The sequence below is a fragment of the Rhododendron vialii genome, chromosome 5a, assembly GCF_030253575.1.
Source record: "Rhododendron vialii isolate Sample 1 chromosome 5a, ASM3025357v1".
Taxonomy (NCBI): Eukaryota; Viridiplantae; Streptophyta; class Magnoliopsida; order Ericales; family Ericaceae; genus Rhododendron; species Rhododendron vialii.
Genome location: NC_080561.1, coordinates 16197552 through 16216879, shown reverse-complemented (window position 1 = coordinate 16216879; position 19328 = coordinate 16197552). Strand labels below are relative to the sequence as shown.

Genomic DNA, 19328 nt, shown 5'->3' with positions numbered 1-19328 from the left:
CTTTTCCAAAACTACTTCAAATCTTTTCTAAAAGAAAAACTTGAAGCGTATGCTCTGTGGTTGCCTTCACAGGATCCTCCACATCAGAAACTTCATCAACTATTTTGGTTAAAAGAATTTTGTATCGGTGGGTTAAAGTACCTTGAGACTTTTGGCTATTGAGCAGTGTGTCTCGGTTTATCTACCCTGGTATACAAAATTTTATTGATCAAAATTTGGTTGAAGTCTTTTACGTTGGAAAAAGAAAAGGTTTGTTGTACTGAGGAAAAAGGAGAACCCAGAATTCTACTCTTAAAAATGAATCACCTGTTTACCACCCACTCCTCTGCTTCGTCATCCTTAGTCCCTTCATCTTCCTCCACCAGTAGAAATTCCTCATCTTCTTCTTCTAATCTAGAATATTTGTATGAGTTTGAATACCTACCTGATGATAGTAAGGTTCCTCTTACTGATCTTCCTTTCCTAAATCCCTATAATGCTTTTGTCAGACCACAAACTTCTGTAAAAAAGACCGTCACCCAACTTTTCTCCACAAAACGCCCAACCTCCGTAAAAGAGTATGTTCAAGCCTCTAAATTTGATCAGTGCTTCATAGCAGCCACTGAAGCTGAACAACTTTTACCTTTGGAAATCCCGGTTGATTTGCCTCGTATTTGGCAACAACAAGGATTTACCCATCTTTACTTTGGAGCAATCCGACTTGCTGTCACTTTTCATGGTAGAAAAGGTTTGCCTGTTACGTCCAGACTTGCTCTGGTCGATACCAGGTTTCTACAGTATCAGCACGCATGCATCGCTACAGTCCAAACCACTCTAAATGCTGGAACTGTGATTTTTACCTTCTACCCCAATTTCAACATGCCATTAGCAGATCCTCATCTGCTATCCGCCTTGAAGGTCCAAGTTCAAATTGGTGGTGCCTCCCAAATCTCCTCCACATATGCAGCCACCCTTCACTACCAAATGGCCTACCGTCTCCAAAACCATGCTTTTGACATGTCCTTACCATCCTCCACAGATGAAGCCCTTTTTCTCACCATAAACGCACCTCACCAAGCTTCTTGTGTCCATGTACCCCGACAAATTTCCCGTCCTGAGCTTCTCAAGCTTCTCCCAGAATCTTGGGTTACAGCTTATGAGAAAAACCAAAACAAGCCCATACCTGTCCAAACATCCAACCCAACTTTCATCACCAAACCTGATGGTACCGTGGAAATTACTTTTCCAAAAGAAACCTCTGCCTCATCTTCAACCCATCCTGTTATTTTTCCTTCGAGAATTAACATGTTTGTGGATGGTTCTAGGCCTGGTCCTCCAATTAAATATTTTGATCCCAGTGGCCTTCCAGTCTTCTATTTCAAAAATCCAGAAACAGGTCATTGTTATTTTGATACCTGTGACTGTGATGATTGTCTAGAAGACAGTCTCTTAGAAGATGACGAGGATTTTGAAGATCCAAGTCCCATATGTCCTTCTTCACCTCCCACTCCTTGTAAATCTCCACCTCTTCCTCAACCTCCATCTGATGATGGTTCGTCGAGTCAACCGAGTGGATGTTTCATGTTTACCTCATCCCCTTCCTGGACAGAAGCAGATTTTCCTCCTTTGGAATTTCATAATTCCCAAGAAAGAACGACCCATCGGCATAAAATTCCAGATTCTACTACCATTCTCCCTGATGGTAGTACCAAAGCAGTGTCAGCAGCAGAAGCAGCCATAAATTGGCAATCAGCAAATTCTCTGGCTCAAAACAAAATTCTCCAAAGGATTTCTCTCTCTCAGCAAAATTTGGAAAATGTTGTCCATAAGAAGTTATCAACCTTGGAACTTCTTATCAGAGATTTGCAGCAGAAAATTCAACAGGTTCACCAAGAACTTCTTCAGATGGCTTACGCCAACCAAGCATTCTCAGCAGCTTTTTCCCATAAGGATGCTGAAATGAGGCATCTCAAGAACCAGCTTCACTCACTTCAGGCTCAGCAGTATTCTCAACAGAAAAATCCATTTGATATGGTCTCAGCTTATCCCCAACAAAGTTTCTCTGGGTATCCTCAAATGTCTCAACCCTTACCATTAAACCCTACCTCAATATTTGGTGATTCAAGCTCCAGTCTCTTTGGAAACCCGTCGGCTTTTCTTCCTCCACCAAAAAGACCATCTCCACCAAAACTTCCTTTCCCAAAGCCCCAGATAAAACCTACCCAACCTCCGGTAGTCATGTCTCCACCATCTACCTCTACTACGGCACCAGATACCTCCACTTCTTCTAAACCATCAGATCCACCATCTGACCCAAATTCCAAATTACCCCAATTAATGGTCCAGTCAGTTTCTAGCCCTTCCAACAATCCCATATCCACCTTTCTTCATACCTTAGCCACCATGCCTGAAACCCCATCTTCAGAACCAACCATTAAGTATGATTCAGATACTGAATCCACAGACTCTATGCCCATTCCTCATGTTTTCATGATGAACCCTGAAAATCCGGAAGAACATGTTGAAGATCCCATCATTGAAGAAGGTCCTGAGTTTGAAACACCTCCTGAAATTCCAACCTTTGATTCCTTCTCCCATGCCAATATTCATACCCAAGGATTCTCTTTTGATACCATTCCCCCATCAAAATGGTTGGATAAACTTTATGAGATTCATGCTTGGTGCACAGCTGCTATGCTCTCTCCTAATGCTACACTCAGTGATGTCATTACTAAGTGTACAGCAAAATTCCTTGGCCGTCTCCGTCAATGGTTCTTAGCTCTCGGTGAATACCGACAGTTACAGCTCAAACAGCTGCCAACTCTTGATCAATTCATCTCAGTTCTGCATACTGAGTTTCTTGGAGACCACAACAACACAAAGGAATTCGTTCGAGAAGAATATCTCAGCATGAGATGCTGTTCATTTAAAAGGAAAGATCTCGAGACTCACTATGACCGTATGTCTCAGAGATTTTATCTTCTCAACGGAATGGATGATGTCAATCTCAAGCAAGCTTTTCTCAATTCCCTTCCAGAACCATTGGGAAATGAGACAACAAGGCTCCTCCAGACAAAAGGATTGACGCTGAACTCAACCTCTCTTGGCGGTATATATCAGCACTCTTTGATTGCTTTGGAAAAATTGTGCAATCACCAGAAATTCCTCAGAACTCTTGAAGAACAGGGAAAACTTCTTGGTAAAGCATGTGATCGTCCTGACCTATCTATAAAGTGCAAAGACAAGAAGTGCACTTGCCGTCCTTCATACCGGAAGTCTAAACACTTTCAGAAATGGAAGTTTCAATCTCCTGGCAAGTTTTCAAAGTTTCCAAAATCTGGCAAGTTCCCACGCCGGAGAAAATGGAAATTTTTCAAGAAGAAAAAGTTCAGAGGGCAGCGAAAGTCTGATCGCTGCTACATATGCGGAAAGAAGGGGCACTATGCAAAACAGTGTCCAAATAAGGCAGCAAGAGACAAAATGGTGAACTCTTTGGCTCTCATTGATGATGATCTTGAAGATGCTGATGTAGAATCACTATTTTCTATCGACGATGAAGCAACAGATGAAGCAGTCCTTGCATTTACCTTTGATGATTCAGACGATTCCTCAGAATCAGGTGACTCTTCTGATGATCCTGACTTATTCCCTTATGAAGTCCAAACAATTGGGTTCCCCAACATCATGTTGGCTCAACCTTTAGCCAAGGTCAAAATCTTGCTTGGAAAATATGAGAAACCCATACCAGTTATCGCTTTCTTTGATACTGGTGCAGCAGCCTCCATTCTCAACCCAGCAATACTCCCCAGGTCTTACTGGCAGTCTTGTTTCGGACCCTTTACAGCAGCCAATGGAGAAACATTTGTTATCACTCTGATAAGTAAGCCTATTATCATTCAACTCTTCCCTGGATACACCATAAAACATCAAGTCTATGGTTCTGATCTCCCAGGAAAAGATTTATTGTTAGGCTTTGATATTCTCCAAAATCTCAGCAAAGTTTCTTGGCTCAAAAAAGAATTGAAATACAAAAACTACTTGTTACCCTGGACCACTCAACCAAACCTTTTCAGCATAGAAACCTTTTCCTCCATAAAAGAAGCCATAATCAAAACCTCTTGTGCTGAATCCCATTCCCAGTTCCTAACCAAATGTTCCAACCCGCTTTGGAAAAATCCAGATTTCTTCATTTCTCTTCCCTTTAAGAAAAATGAAGACATTAACCCCACCAAAGCTACCCATCATGGAATGAACCCAGAACACTACCAGTTTGCTCTTCAAGAACTTCAGCAACTTCAATCAAAAGGTTTGATTGAGCCCACAACCTCTCAGTGGGCATATGAAGCATTTTATGTCAACAAAAGAACAGAGCAGATAAGAGGAAAACTTCGTCTGGTTATCAATTACCAGCCTCTTAATCATTTTTTGCAGGATAATAAGTTCCCTCTTCCTCGAAGAAGTGTTCTTTTTGCAAACTTGCCTAAAGCTCAGATTTTCTCCAAATTTGATCTGAAAGCAGGTTTCTGGCAACTTGGCATCCATCCAGATGATCGTCCCAAAACTGGTTTCTGCATTCCAGATCACCACTTCCAGTGGTCAGTCATGCCTTTTGGATTGAAAACAGCTCCATCCTTATTTCAAAAGGCCATGATTCGGGTATTTGCTCCTATATTATCCTCAGCCCTTGTCTATATAGATGATATCCTACTTTTTTCACCAGATATTGAGTCTCATGTTGTCCTACTACAAATTTTCCATTCCCTTGTCCAAACCCATGGCATTATGCTTTCAAAGAAAAAGATGTTTCTTGCTCAACCTGAAATTGATTTTTTAGGGATGCATATCTCTAAAGGTCAATATACCCTTCAGCCTCATATAGCCTCCCAGCTTGACCACTTTTCAGATGAAAACCTCACAGTCAAACAAGTTCAGCAATTTCTTGGAATTGTTAACTATATGGCTGATTTCATCCCCAACCTTGCTCAATACCGTACCCCTCTCTCAGCTCTACTAAAGAAAACCCCTCCTCCTTGGTCAGCCCTTTGTACCAAAGCTGTAAAAGACCTCAAAGCCCTAACCAAAACTCTTCCTCCATTAGCCATACCTTCAGATGGAAAGAGAGTCCTTCAGACAGATGCCTCTGATCTATATTGGGGAGCAATTCTTTTGGAAGAAAATTCAAATCAAAAGCGCAGAATTTGTGGATACAAGAGTGGTGCATTCTCTCCAGCAGAACTTCATTACCACTCCACTTACAAAGAAATTCTGGCAATCAAAAGGAGCATTGAGAAGTTTGAATTTCATCTAATCGGTCATCATTTCCTAATTGAGACTGACATGATGAGCTTTCCCAACATGCTCAAGTTCAAACAGAAACACCTTCCAAAGGCACAGTTACTCAGATGGGCAAATTGGTTTTCCAATTGGAGTTTTGATGCTGTTCACATAAAAGGAAAAACAAATGTCCTCCCTGATTTTTTTTCAAGGTTCAAAAAAGAAATCAACCAGTTTTCAAAAACAAAACCACATTTCTTTGTTCCTAGTTGTTTTCCCATGATTTCCTGTTTCCATCCGGTCGATTTTCCTATCCACCTTCAGTGTCATCTTTTAGAGTTAACCGTCCTTTCTAGATGTGTTCAAATGTGTCAAAACCTTCAACATCTCTGTATTTTCAAGTATGGTCTTGATGAGTGTCCCATAAAAGGTCTACCTTTTCATCCTGTCTATCCTTTCCTTACTCCGTTTGAGATCTCCTACCATAATGTTTTTCATTTTAAGAAAGAAGCTTATCTTCTCTTGTGGTATTTAGTTGATGTCTATACTATAAGTATCTTTTTTAATAAATCAGCAGTCTTGGTATATCTGGCTCATGCGGCGTTCAGTCAAGTCCATCCTCCAGAAGATTACTTCCTGAAATTTCTTCTGCTCTTTGGAAGCATACCATTCTGGCAACAGAAATTCAGGAGCACCCCCAGCAATCCAGATGAAGATCTCCAGTTTGCCTTTTGGACAAGTCGCAACAACAGGAGTCACCCTAATTCAGATGGTTCTATCACCTGGCGAAAGGCATATCACACTATATTCCTTTCAACATATCCAGTGACCCAAGGAAAGTGGATCGACAGTGGAAATTATCTTGTCATAACCCAAACACTGTGTTCACTCAATGGATTGGCACTCACAGACGTTCCCTCATCTCTCCTCCATTATGAGTCTGCAAATTGGAAATTCAATGATACTTATCCGGAAGAATGGCGCCAAAATATCCGCTATCTTTTAGATCAGTATCACCTCACAGACAGGACCGAAGACTCTTCTGGAAATAGTGAATCAGAATAACACCAATGTGTTCAAGCCAGCTGTCCCTTTTGCGTTCTATAAAGTTTCAGCCTTTTCTGAACAGGGTGAAATTATTATGTTTTACTATTGTTAGTCTTGATATTTGGTTGTACGTAGTTTGACAATCTTCAGTAGCTTTAGGCTTTAGTCTAAAAGTGTATAGTAGTTTGTTTGTAAACTACTGTAGCAATTATATGTGTGTTACTGTGTTGTGATGCGTGCAATGATGTAAGCAGATGTCTTGGCAGCCTATATATAGCTGAGCTTCTCACCGTTGTAAGTAAGTTAGGGAGATATCAGTTCAAGTTAATAATATCAGTGTACTCCTCATACAACTCTACTCTAGTATTCTCTCTCTCTCTCGTGATCCTAACCTACTTTGTGTTTGTACCCACTTAGTGTCTGAAAACCTCCACTGAGGGAGGGGGTGAACTTACCATCTAAGCTAACATAGCAGTTCACACTAATTGGTCATCTATATATTGGTTCTAAACTACTTTTCAAAAAAAAAAAAACAGAGAGAGAGAGAGAGAGAGAGAGAGAGAGAGAGCTTATACCAAGAAAGGAATGGAGATGAGTAAAACAAATTTGTTTGGTTTACCATGCATAGGGTCTGCACTAGGGTTTTACATACTACACCATTATGTTATAGAAGTTAACTGGTCGCCCGTGCATGCCATGGGTTCACTGCCAGTTACTAACATTTAAGCAGCTATAGCAATGTTTTCTAGAAACTCGAAGATACTATGGGCAAAAACTTCTAAAATGACAAAGGAGCAAGGACCCAAGCCGGTATGCGAAAAGCTTGCTCGAAACTCTGTTGAATCTCCATAAAATATTGTTGTATGTTGCTCGGATGCTTTCCTTACACGGAGAGAGATGCACCATTGTCTGCTATGGTAAGGTTAAGAATCATTGTGGTGGCTTTTGGAGCCCTGCACATATGGGGTGAAGGTTAAAATTCTGAAAAGCCTAAAAATTTAAGTTTTGCATAAGTGGAAATACAGAACACTAACATTGATCATCGCAATCTATAGGCTGCACACTAACATCAATCATCGCAACCACATCCTATAGGCTACACCACTATGTCTCACTGGATTATTGCCTATCAGTGAGCATAAACTGAAGGTTAGAAATTGCTCATTAACAACTGTATTGTTCCTTTAGCATCAGATGTTCTAAATCAGGCATTGAGATGAGCTAAACCAACTCGGGATAGTTATCGGAATAGATCACCAGACCAGGAAACCTGGGCTCCTTGAATCAGTGGATGATGCACAAGCTGAGTTAAGCAGAGAATCATTTCTGCTAAGACTTAATTTCCACCAGACATTTCTATGATAAGATTCTACATTTCAAAATCTTCTCGATTTCATGGCAGCTCAAGAATGGAATAGATAGGTAATAAACAGTGAACTAACAATTGCAGAGGACTAGATAGATTGGTGGCCGCTTTTACTTATTGGGGAGGGACCGAGGGTAGCTAGTTTACTAACCTGAATAGGAAACTATACCCTCAAAAAAGAAAAACTATTTAATGATTTTATTGCAAAAGTCCTAGTTCAGGATAGCCAGCAAGAATTTCTCCCAGTGATACAAATGGTAATGAAACAGTATTGTTTTCTAAAGTACAGATGAAAATGACAATACCAAGGAGGAAATTTGTACGAGTAAAGAACTGAAAGACATACCAAGACTCAGGTGTCTGGTATAATGAAGATGAACTGCCAAAGCATGATGTAAGCATATCAGTGTTTATCACACCTGGATTAAGAGCAACAATCGCCATTCCACTGGGTAACTCCTTTGCTACTGACCTAGTTAGGCCCTCTACCGCCCATTTAGAAGCACAATAAGGTGCAACCTGCCAAAACCTAATTAGCTCCAGGAAAAAACAAATAGTCATACTGGAAATTTAGGATGAGCTGAAGTATAGAAGCTTTAGCGAACGAAATATGGTTACTATGACACCAGTTACCCGAGGTTTTTTTTGGTAAGTAACCAGTTACCCAGGTTATCTGCAACCTAATTCTGAAACCTGAAATTTGAAAGGGTCCTGCTACACACACAGCAATCTGTGCACAGATTGTTATTTTTTACAGGGACCCTTGAAAAAATGTTTTACATTTAATGAATGGATGGGATGATTTGTGTGGGACCTGTGGTGGGCCCCACAATGAAATCTGTGCACAGATTGTATGTGTGTGTAGACTTTCTGAATTTGAAATTCATTTACGTTCCTAATCCATTTCTATAATGGAGAACATCAATACATGACATAGGAACCACGGTCAACCAAGAAAGCAAAATTTTGTAAAATGTAATTGATTTATCATCCTAACACTCAACATTGAAACACCTACATACTGAGTAAAACCAATAACGAGAGACTTAAAACTTCTATGCATAACCTCTTTACTCAAGACTATCGGAAGTCTAAAAGTATGTTTCAGAACATAAACTCTACCTGAGAGACAACGTAAAGACATAAAATTCTACCCTGCAATATAAGAAGAGGCACCCATCAAAAGACCTCCAGTCGCGCCCTCGCAAAATAATCCACGCCCAAGCGGGAAAACTCACAACGAAGCCTTAATCCTTATCTTCCCCACTCGAACCACCCTCCAAGATTGGATCTCCAAAACATACTAAAATCACCTAGCAATAGATAAGCAGGTGATTGATCGATACCCATCTTTCTTACCCATGAAATACCAATCACCGTGATTTGCTCCCCCCTAATCAATCATCAATGGTGAAAGGTTTTACTGTCCACCACTGTCCAAACCAACAAAAAAAGTCAACCTTATCATTGCATTTGGTGCCTTATTTGATTCAAGCACAAACTTTCATGAAGAACCATAATTTGTGAATTGAAGCATTCCGTAAATTGTAGCAAGGCCAAAACCTAAACAACATTCATCTGCAACACCGAAATCAGCCTAGGAATAGATAACCTCGTTGATAGAAACCATATTTGAGTAGCTACTTACCTCAGGTACTATTTCTTAGGTAGTTAGGAACATCCTGAGAGGAATATAGAAGGAGAAAAAATGAACTTTAGCATAAAGAGCAGGTACCGTATTCTGTCATACCTGTGCAGCAGCAGATCTTCCCCACCCAGATGACATATTGACAATAATTCCTTGCTTTCTTTCGATCATCAGAGGAATGAAGTGGCGCAACATGTTTGCAATCCCCTTTACATTGATATCAATCACTGTATCAAATTCTTCTACTGGAACCTCCCAAAGTCTGTTATTTCTATTAATAGTGCCTGCATTGTTCACTGACAGATCATCTTACTTCAGACCCATAAATGCACAGCTTTCAAATGCAAGTGGGAGGACAAGGTAAAGACAGTAAATTGAAGGAAAACTGTCGGAGATTTTCAAAATAATAAATGGGTTTTGGTTACTTTTGAAAAGGTATTGAGAGAGGTTATTTGTGAAAGGTTGCAATATCTTTTCACATGAGTTGTGACTTTATGTGAATGATTATAACACCCATTAATTTGGGATGTATTTATTTGGAAGGTATGTGTTTGTTGGGAAAGGATATGAAACATGGGGTTGCCTCCAAGAGACATGTCCCTTCCTAATTATTGTTTTCATGAAAGGGTGCCTACTAAGAGACATGATCCTTTCTAATTAATTGTCTTCAAAAGACATGACCCTTCCTAATGTGTGTTTACTAAAGACACAACTTTTCACATGAGGGTGCCTATACGTCTATAAATAGGTCATTGGTTAAGTCATTCCTCACACCAAAATGCTGTATTGGATTGCTCTCTCTCTCTCTCTCTCTCTCTCTCTCTCTCTCTCTAAAATCTTCCTAGAATTTCAGGCATACTCTTGGTTCTTTTACATCTGTTTCGTGGATATTCTGTTTGTCTGCGTTTGAGCAAACGCAAACAGAAAGAACCTAGAGTTCGGATTTGTTGTATCTTGAAGGTGGATTTGTTGCAACCTAGTGCACACCATCTGGTGGGGGCAAATACTGTCTTTAGGATAGTGTTCTGATGAGACTCGAATTGTTTCTACCGTTCCAGATTTTGAAGAGATGACGTCATCACATTTATCATTTGGAAGACCGGATTTCCAACAATCTAAAGACAGTATCTCAAATGGCAATGTCTCTCCAGAAAATGTCACAAGACTTCGTGAAACTTGAAAGGTTCGAAGGAGGCAACTTCAGGCGCTGGCAGAAGATGCATTTCCTCCTTACCGCACTGAGAGTGGTCTATGTTTTGACCACTCCCATTCCAAAAGAGACAGAGAATGAAACGCTGGATCAGACCCGTGAGAGGGTCAAGTGGGAGAATGATGACTATATTTGCCGAGGCCACATTCTAAATGCATTGTCGGATGCACCGTTCGATGTCTATGAAAATGCACTGACTGCGAAGGAAGTTTGGGATTCTCTTCAGGCAAAGTATTTGACTGAAGATGCTACAAGTAAAAAGTTTATTGTTGGCCAGTTTATGAATTTCCGTATGGTTGATACTAAGCCTGTCATAGATCAAATGCATGAGTTGCAACACATTTTGAGTTAGTTTAAGGTTAAGAACATGAATATGGATGAATCTATTGTTGTGTCCTCTGTCATCGATAAGCTTCTTCCATCATGAAAAGACTACAAAAAATAACTCAAACACAAAACCGAGGATCTTACCCTTGAACAGTTGGTCCACACCTTCGGGTGGAGGAAGAGACAAGGCGTCAAAAGGGTAAGGATTGATGAAGGTTCCAACAAGTAGAAGGTTAAATGCAAGTTCCAAGGCGGCAATGGTCCCAGTAAGGGGAAAAAGCAAGAGCCTACAATTTCTGGTTGTTGGCATTGTGGCAAACTTGGGCATATCAAATGAGACTGCATGTCCTTAAAAGTGAAGAAAATTGGTGGAAAACCAGGAGCATCTGAGGCTAAGAAATCTAAATTCGTGGCTGTCATTTCTGAGGTTAATACCCTCAAAGATGTTGGAGACTGGTGGATTGATTCAGGTGCAACAAGGCATGTCTGCAATGACAAGAGGTTTTTTACTGACTATGATTCAGTTGAGGATGGCACTGCTCTCTACATGGGAAATCATTCGACTACGGCTGTCAAGGGAAAAGGCAAGGTGGATCTGGAGTTCACTTCTGGAAAGACATTGACGCTCACTAATGTGTATCATGTACCAGAAGTTACGAAAAATCTTGTATCTAGAAGCCTGCTTAACAAGCATGGCTTCAAGTTAGTGTTTGAGTCGGACAAGTTTGTTCTGTCCAAGAGTGGTACATTTGTTGGAAAGGGCTAGGTGCTAGTCATGCGGAAAAGGGGCGCCTGGCGCCTAGCGCCTAGACGGGGACTAAGTGCCCGACTAGTCAGTTGGCTAATCTAGGCATTGGATCACTGCCTAGCGCCTAGGCGAGGACTAATTGGCCTAGGCAGTCGACTTTTAGAACACTGAATTATCATGTGCGCCTAGGCGTGGACTAATCGGCCTAGGCGGTCGACTTTTAGAACACTGAATTATCATGTGCTCCTTAGTATAGGACCAGTGACCAACCTCACCTGCCACACCCAGCCTATTATGAGGCTTCTCGGGCCGTTAGCACGGTAGGCAAATTCACTCCATCACATACTAAACAGTTCCACGGCACCCAACCCTAGTATATTTCACATAACTCGACTCCAGCAATGAATTCAGATGATTCAATAAATAGCTCAGGGTACTCGAAAGGAATGCGAAATGGGACCACAAAAATACTCCGGAGATTTAGAGCATACTATATACTTCCTGGCATACCTTAGCATAAAATCATATTCGTGAAGTCCATCGCCCGCGTCACCATGAATATCATATAAAAGTTGCAACATTGGGAAGACTCTGTTATGGTTTCAGTTTCTTCTTCTCAGTTTTCCTTTCCCCGTACTACCAAAAACCCTTCTCTTAACCCTTTTATCTAAACAAAGTGCAAAAGATACAAAAGTCTTGGAAACAAATACTACAACTCACCAATTCCTTCTCTTGTTATCAATCCACGTACATACCCCTAGTTCCATGCATATCCTTCAGCCAGCTCACAAGTGAGGACTTAATATTTTTGCTGTATGCATGAAGAGAAAGGCTAAAGGTAAATTCTTTAATTATAAGCCACTAACTTACTATCAATAATAAAATTACCTAATAGCGTAAATATAATGATAAGTTGTATAATTATGATACGGGGTATTACATATATCTAATATAATTCCCAAGTATGATGTTGATATGGTTGATAAGTGTAAAAACTGCATGGAAACAAAATTACTGGAATGCCTTTTCCTAAAATATAACGAACATCAGCTATACTTGAATTGGTTCATAGTGATGTGTGTGATTTGCATAGTACCCCTACTAGAGGAGGCAAACTGTATTTTGCTAATTTCATTGATGATTATTCGAAATATTGCTATGTGTATCTCTTGTACTCTAAAGATAGACAAGTTTAAGGCATACAAAACAGAAGTTGAAAATCAATGTGGAACTAAGATTAAACGTCTTAGGTATGATAAGGGTGGTGAATATCACTTTCCTGATTATAGTGAATCTGTTGGCATAATACATGAAAAGACTGCACCATATACACCACAACAACATGGAGTGGCTGAAAGGAAGAATAGGACTTTAACTGAGATGGTAAATGCTATGTTGAGCAATGCTGAATTAGGTACCAGTTTGTGGGGCGAAGCCATGCTTACCGCTACTTATATCCTGAATAGGATTCATCTCAAAAGGTTTAACATTACTCCATTAGAGCTCTGGTCAAAAAAGAAACCAAACCTAAGTTATTTTAGGACTTGGGGATGCAGGGCAATTGTTAGATTGCCTAAACCTAAAAGGAAGAAATTAGGTCGCACTTGGATATGCTTTGCATAGCAAGGCATACAAGTTTCTACTGGCTGAGCCCAATGATGTCGTGTCAATTAAAACCATCACTGAATCTTGGGATGCAGTACTTCAAAAAGGTATTGAGAGAGCTTTTTTTTGAAAGGTTGCAATACATTTTCACATGAGTTGTGACTTTATGTCAATGGTTATAACACCCATTAATTTGGGAAGTGTTTATTTCGAAGGGCTGTGTTTGTTGGGAAGGGATATGAAACATGGGGTTGCCTCCAAAGGGCATGACCCATCCTAATTAATTGTTTTCATGAAAGGGTGACTACTAAGAGACACAATCCTTTTTAATTAACTGTCTTCAAAAGACGTGAACCATCCTAATGTGTGTACTAGACACAACCTTTCACATAAGGGTGCCTATAAGTCTATAAATAGGCCATTGGTTAAGTCATTCCTTACACCAAAAATTCCGTATTGGATTGATCTCTCTCTACACTCTTCCTAGAATTTTAGGCATACTGACATTCTGTTATTCTGCAGAAATAGAATATCAGTTCTTGGTTCTTTTACATCTGTTTGGTGGATATTCTGAATCTATCTGTCTTCGTTTGTGCAAAAGCAGACAGAAAGAACCTAGAGTTCGGATTTGTTGTATCTTGAAGGTAGATTTGTTGTAACCCGGTGCACACCATCTGGTGGGGGCAAATACTGTCTTTAGGACAGCATTCTCCTAACGCGACTCGAATTGTTTCTATTGTTCCAGATTTTGAAGAGACGACGCCATCACATTCAACATTTTGAAGACCAGATTTCCAACCAAAACTTGACGCATTTTCCACTGAACAGGGGAGTAGCGAAGGTGGCTAAGAACATAAAATGCTACCATCCATCAGACTATCAACCAACGTTATACGATGGACACAGTTGCTTCGAGGTCATAAGCCCTCATCTTGGTCATCTGATTATAGAAGACAATGCAGACATCATAATGTAAACCAGCTGATATCTTGACTCTCCTCTGAGAGCATATGGTCAAATTTACATGACATAGGCCTTGCTAGTTGCTGCTATCCCAAAGATGGTCAACATGGCAAACATCAAATATGGAGTATACGCATAGCTGTGACTATTTTACCTAAAACCGCATTACCTGACGACTTTTATGTTATCTTTTAAAATCAGATCAGCAGTGTTTTGTTAACAAAAATTGTACCCAGCGCATGAAGCGCCCACATTATAGCGACATCAGGGAGAGCTGAGATGTATGCAGCCTTAGCACCCATCAATTATGTGTGTATGTGTTTGTGCACGCACCTGGTGTTGGTGGGTTGTTGGGGAATTGGATCCTACAGCTCCCACCTGGGCAGCTGCTTGGGACAACACATACATCTTTCATTGATAACCTGAATTGCAGTTGATTAATGTATCTTTCTGATTTTTGAGTAGATGGATGGGTGAGAATAGGGTGTGTACTGTGTAGCGAGTCTTACGGTTCTCGTCATTGTACTCCAAGTTGATTAGAGGGAGTGGCCAGGCGCTGTTCAGTGTAAAATCAGCATCAAGACTGAAAACCAGGAGAGAAGCGACAAGCTTGGGGAGCTCACCTGAGGCTCGCCCAATTGCCGAAAGCCCACTTCAACGATCTTCAAGCGAGCAAGATAAGCTCTCAGTTGTTTTGTCCAACATCACTCATACGGCAGAGCCATTTGGTTACTCAAGCAAGCTTAAAGTGAGTGATAGGACTCATGTCATAGACGGGGATAAACGCTTGCATTCACCATTCATAAAGTGCTTGACTCTCTCACATTGTTTTCCCCTCATTTTGGGGTTTTCACGTATATCATTGTGTTGATGTGTTAATTAGTTTAATTTCTAGATTAACAACACACATAGATTACATTTGTGCACGCCTCAGGCTTATTGGGTTATTGGTGGTGTAGTTGGTAGAAGCTATGTCTGTAATTGGAAACTAAAAAACCCCTTCGCCGTAAGGAGCTTGTTTTTTCAGTATGGCACACTATGCACGTGATGAAACTACACCCAATACTCATATCGGAAATCAAAAGAACAAGAACTGCAAAATCAAAGTGTAATGCAAGATGCTGCAATGGTTCAGTTGATGACCCATGAAAAAAACTGACATGTTCAACACTCAAGACAAGGCGGATGTGGAAATTTTAAGGTGTGGACTGTGGAGGGATAACAATAGGTTCAGGCTTCCAATCGAGTACTTCAATGGACGTAACTAGAGCTGGTTCTTTTCTAGTTGACGTTGATCAGCCAGATACTGGTCCAAGTTACAAGTGGACTCACAGTAGAAGTAAAGGCAGTTGTTCTTCTCGCTCGTTCACTCTGGCAAAGGTCCTTTTGGAGAGTTTGGAAGCTTGGTCGAAGCCTGCCTGGCAATTGCCAAGACCTGGTCGAGAATGTTGACAGTTCAAGTTACAAGTATATGTTTGTCTTCATGTTCTTTTGTTATTAGAAAATGACACTAGAACTGACATTCATGTATTCAATATTGAATTTTTCAAATGATCCCCACAGCAATTAATTATACACTAAGATGCCATGGCCCACTGCATTACTGTTCTACAATGAAAGGTAGTTTTCATACCAACAAAATATCCAGGATCCAGGCTAGAAAGGGTGGCCACTGAAAATCTCCTACCTAACTTGTATAATTTCATTAAGTAGACCTATCATAAAGTCGGGATGCCATATAATCATTAGGGGAGTCACCACATTTTATAACTACATGCATCATTTCCGACACAAGTGGCCGTAAAAGAGTTCTAGGGCATGTAGCTGGTAACAAGTGTTTACAACTTTAGTCTCAGAGGAAATGCCGAGTACAGGTGGCAGTATTATACAAAGTAGAGGAACTTCCGAGGAAGACATGCAAATGTATCATGAATTCTGAATACCATTGAAGCATTACTTGAACTATAACAACTAAAGCATTCAGCGAAAAATTTCACCTATGATATCGGGAACACCCTTCTTTTCCACCACAGCACGTGCCAACTCTTCCACACTGCTGTTTGACCTCTACAGGTACAAAATTACATTATACTATCAGCATTAAAAATCTAAAACCAAATCAGATAAAATCAATTGCCCAAAAAGATAATCTCCTAGATCAGGACTATATGGTTCAATTACATCCCAATTTCGAAGATGCTCTCCCACATTTACCACAATGATGTGAATCATCGCATATTATGTAGGGTTTAGCTCATTTGTTGGATTTAGCTCGTACCCCTCAAAGGCCAGAGAATGTGTAAAAGGTACTTTATGCGTATACTGATAAGCCCTAAATAGTGTAAATAAAGGGGCTTATCTCATCTGTTTTTGTCACACACACATGCATAAATTCGCTCAAATCTATAGATATATTATTGCACAAGGTGTGTCTTTTGTTACTTACAAGTAAACCATGAGAATAAGGCGTGTTTTGACGCCATGGATAGTCCCGAGTGAGTCCAAGTACCCGAAGACCAAGAAAAACCCTGTCAGCCTCTTAAAATTTGGCTAAGTATGGAAAAATGACTTTCCGAAAAAGTATCGATTTATGGAATTAAAAGTGGCGGTAATTGATCCTTGGATTTTTCAGAGAGCAACTGCAACTTTCCACGGTTTTATGTGAAGGGCAAGGTCATGTTATGATCCATTACTTCCAAAGAAAAATATGCAGTTTTCTGTTTTATACTAAAAGTGGGGGGTCGACATTTTGATATGATTGGAATCTTGATTTTCTTGGAGCTGTGGCCTGGAACTGGAAGGCAAAACTGTCCAGGAGGTACCAGTACAACCAAATCTCAGTACCGGTACCTATTGATCAAAGGCTGTGCAAAAATGCACCAGTACCACCTAGAAATTTCTGCAGATTTTTGTACCCTATCTTGTAACTACTTACGGACATTTTAGGCTTTTCCAACACGTTTTGTAAGGGGTATAAATAGGTTCTAACCCCATTTATTTAGGTTATGCTTCATTTTACACTCTCGCTCTACCTCCTCCTTCAACTCTCAATCTCTCTTCAAAAGAGATTGATTGCTGGGGTTTTGGAGGCTTCTATCTTCTTTAAAGTTGTAAGTACTCTTCTAATCAATCAAGATCTTGCTTTTATTTACATTTTCGTCCATGTTTCAATATCTCTCTACATTTTGCTTGTTCTCTACACCCGCCATGGGTGTGTCGTACTTGGGCTCAGTCATGGGATCATTGGGATGATTAACATCCCATGATTTAGGTGGGTTTTGCTCTTCTCTCATGAAATGATCAACGTTTGTTTAAGGATGGATTAGAGTTCATTTTTATGTAACAAAATCTAGGGTTGTTAACATTCCTGATTATGCGTATGCAAGGACTTTGGAGCTTTGTCATTCTAAGTGTACTCAAAGAACTTCCCATTTTTAAGCACATCTTTACAAGTATAATGGTTTTATTTGTCAAATCTTCCGGTTGAGAGCCTTTGCCGAGCTTCTCAACCAAGGTATCGATGAGAAGAGTAAACCAACCTAAGTCTTGGATGTCGATTAATCCCTAGACCTTGCCGCCTTGTAATTTTAGTTCAAACTTCATTTTTCAGTAAATTTAGGAGGTAGAAAGAGAGAATTCCACCCTAAATCAAACCCAAAGGTTGGTAGTCCTAACATTAAAACCCTTCGTAAAACAAACCTCCGGGCCTAGCTACATTGGCTTCCTGTGGATTCCACCTCCGTCTTGCCAAGTTTACTATGCTGCCAACGACCTAACCCTACGCTTGGGGCGCTCTATTCTACGACACACTTAGGTCAAGCAAGCATTCAGACACAAAGTGGGTACAAACACAAAGTAGGTTAGGATCAAAGAGAATACAAGACACAGGATATATTAGGAAAACACTGACTTTCATTAGCCTGCCTTTTACAACTGGAAGAGCCCTCCTTTTATAGGCATAAGGAGGGACTACAGACACTGGGCTTACATCATAGATTACCTATACAAATAGTATCCATGCATAATTGGATCTTTCATACACCTGCCATGGACTTTCTTTACACCTTCGAAGTATAATTGAACATTACTGTTCAATTAGTCAATTCTACTTTACCTACCATGGACTTTCACTACGCTATTCACAAGAGTTTCACCCCTTCTGAAAAGACCATTACACTTATACTGATTAATACTTTTTACAATAGTACACAACAGTAAGCTCCAATAATATTATCCTCTCCTGGAAAGGGAAAGAGGGCACCAAAAGAGACAGCTGGCCTGAACACTGGAATATTATTCAGGATTATCTGAACCACTGCTTCCAGAATAGTCTTCAGTTCTGTCGATCAAGTAATACTGTTCCAAAAGATAGCGGATATTTTGGCGTCATTCTTCAGGATAAGTATCATTGAATTTCCAGTTTGCAGATTCATAATGGAGGAGAGATGAGGGCACTTCTGCAGGTGTCAACCCATTGAGTGAACATAGGGTTTGAGTCATGACCAGATAATTTCCATTGTGGTCTTGGATGCTCTGAGACTCCGGATATGCAAAGAGGAATATAGTGTGATACTCCTTTCGCCAAGTGATAGAACCATCTAAATTGGGATGACTCATGTTCTTGCGACTTGTCTAAAAAGCAAATTGGAGATCTCCGCCTGCACTGTTGGGGATTTTTCTAATCTTCTCTTGCCAGTAGGGTATATTTCCAAAGAGCAGGAGAAATTTCAAAAAGAAATCTTCTGGAGGTTGAACTTGATTGAACGCCGCATGAGCCAGATAGACCAATACTGCTGATTTATTAAAACTGACACTTATAGTATACACATCGACTAAATACCATAAGAGGAGATAGGCTTCTTTTTTGAAATAAAAAACATTGTGGTAAGACACTTCAAACTGGGTGAGAAAGGGATAGACAGGATGGAAAGGTAGACCTTTTATGGGACCTTCATCAAGACCATACTTGTAAATATAGAGATGTTGAAGGTTTTGACACATTTGAACACACCTAGAAAGAAGGGTTAACTCTAAAATATGACACTGAAGGTGGACAGGAAAATTAACTGGGTGGAACAAGAAATCATTGGAAAACAACCAGGAACAAAGGAATGTGGTTTTGTTTTTGAAAATTGGTTGATTTCCTTTTTGACCCTTGACA

At 40.2% G+C, this 19328-nt stretch overlaps 1 protein-coding gene across 2 annotated transcripts in view; it reads right to left on the bottom strand.

Moving 5' to 3' along the window:
• Positions 1–6872: 6872 nt before the first annotated feature.
• Positions 6873–19328, bottom strand: part of LOC131326503 (NADPH-dependent pterin aldehyde reductase) — a 31541-nt gene continuing 19085 nt past the window's right edge. Inside the window, exons 2-5 of one of the 2 annotated variants that reach the window (XM_058359304.1) lie at positions 16165–16234; positions 9417–9610; positions 8013–8185; positions 6873–7253 (exon numbers count right to left, since the gene is read on the bottom strand). In XM_058359304.1, the coding sequence (XP_058215287.1) occupies positions 7184–7253; positions 8013–8185; positions 9417–9610; positions 16165–16234 (507 nt within the window). In that variant the 3' untranslated portion in view covers positions 6873–7183. The remainder of the gene's footprint in view (positions 7254–8012; positions 8186–9416; positions 9611–16164; positions 16235–19328) is intronic. The other variant, XM_058359305.1, reaches the window with a different exon arrangement.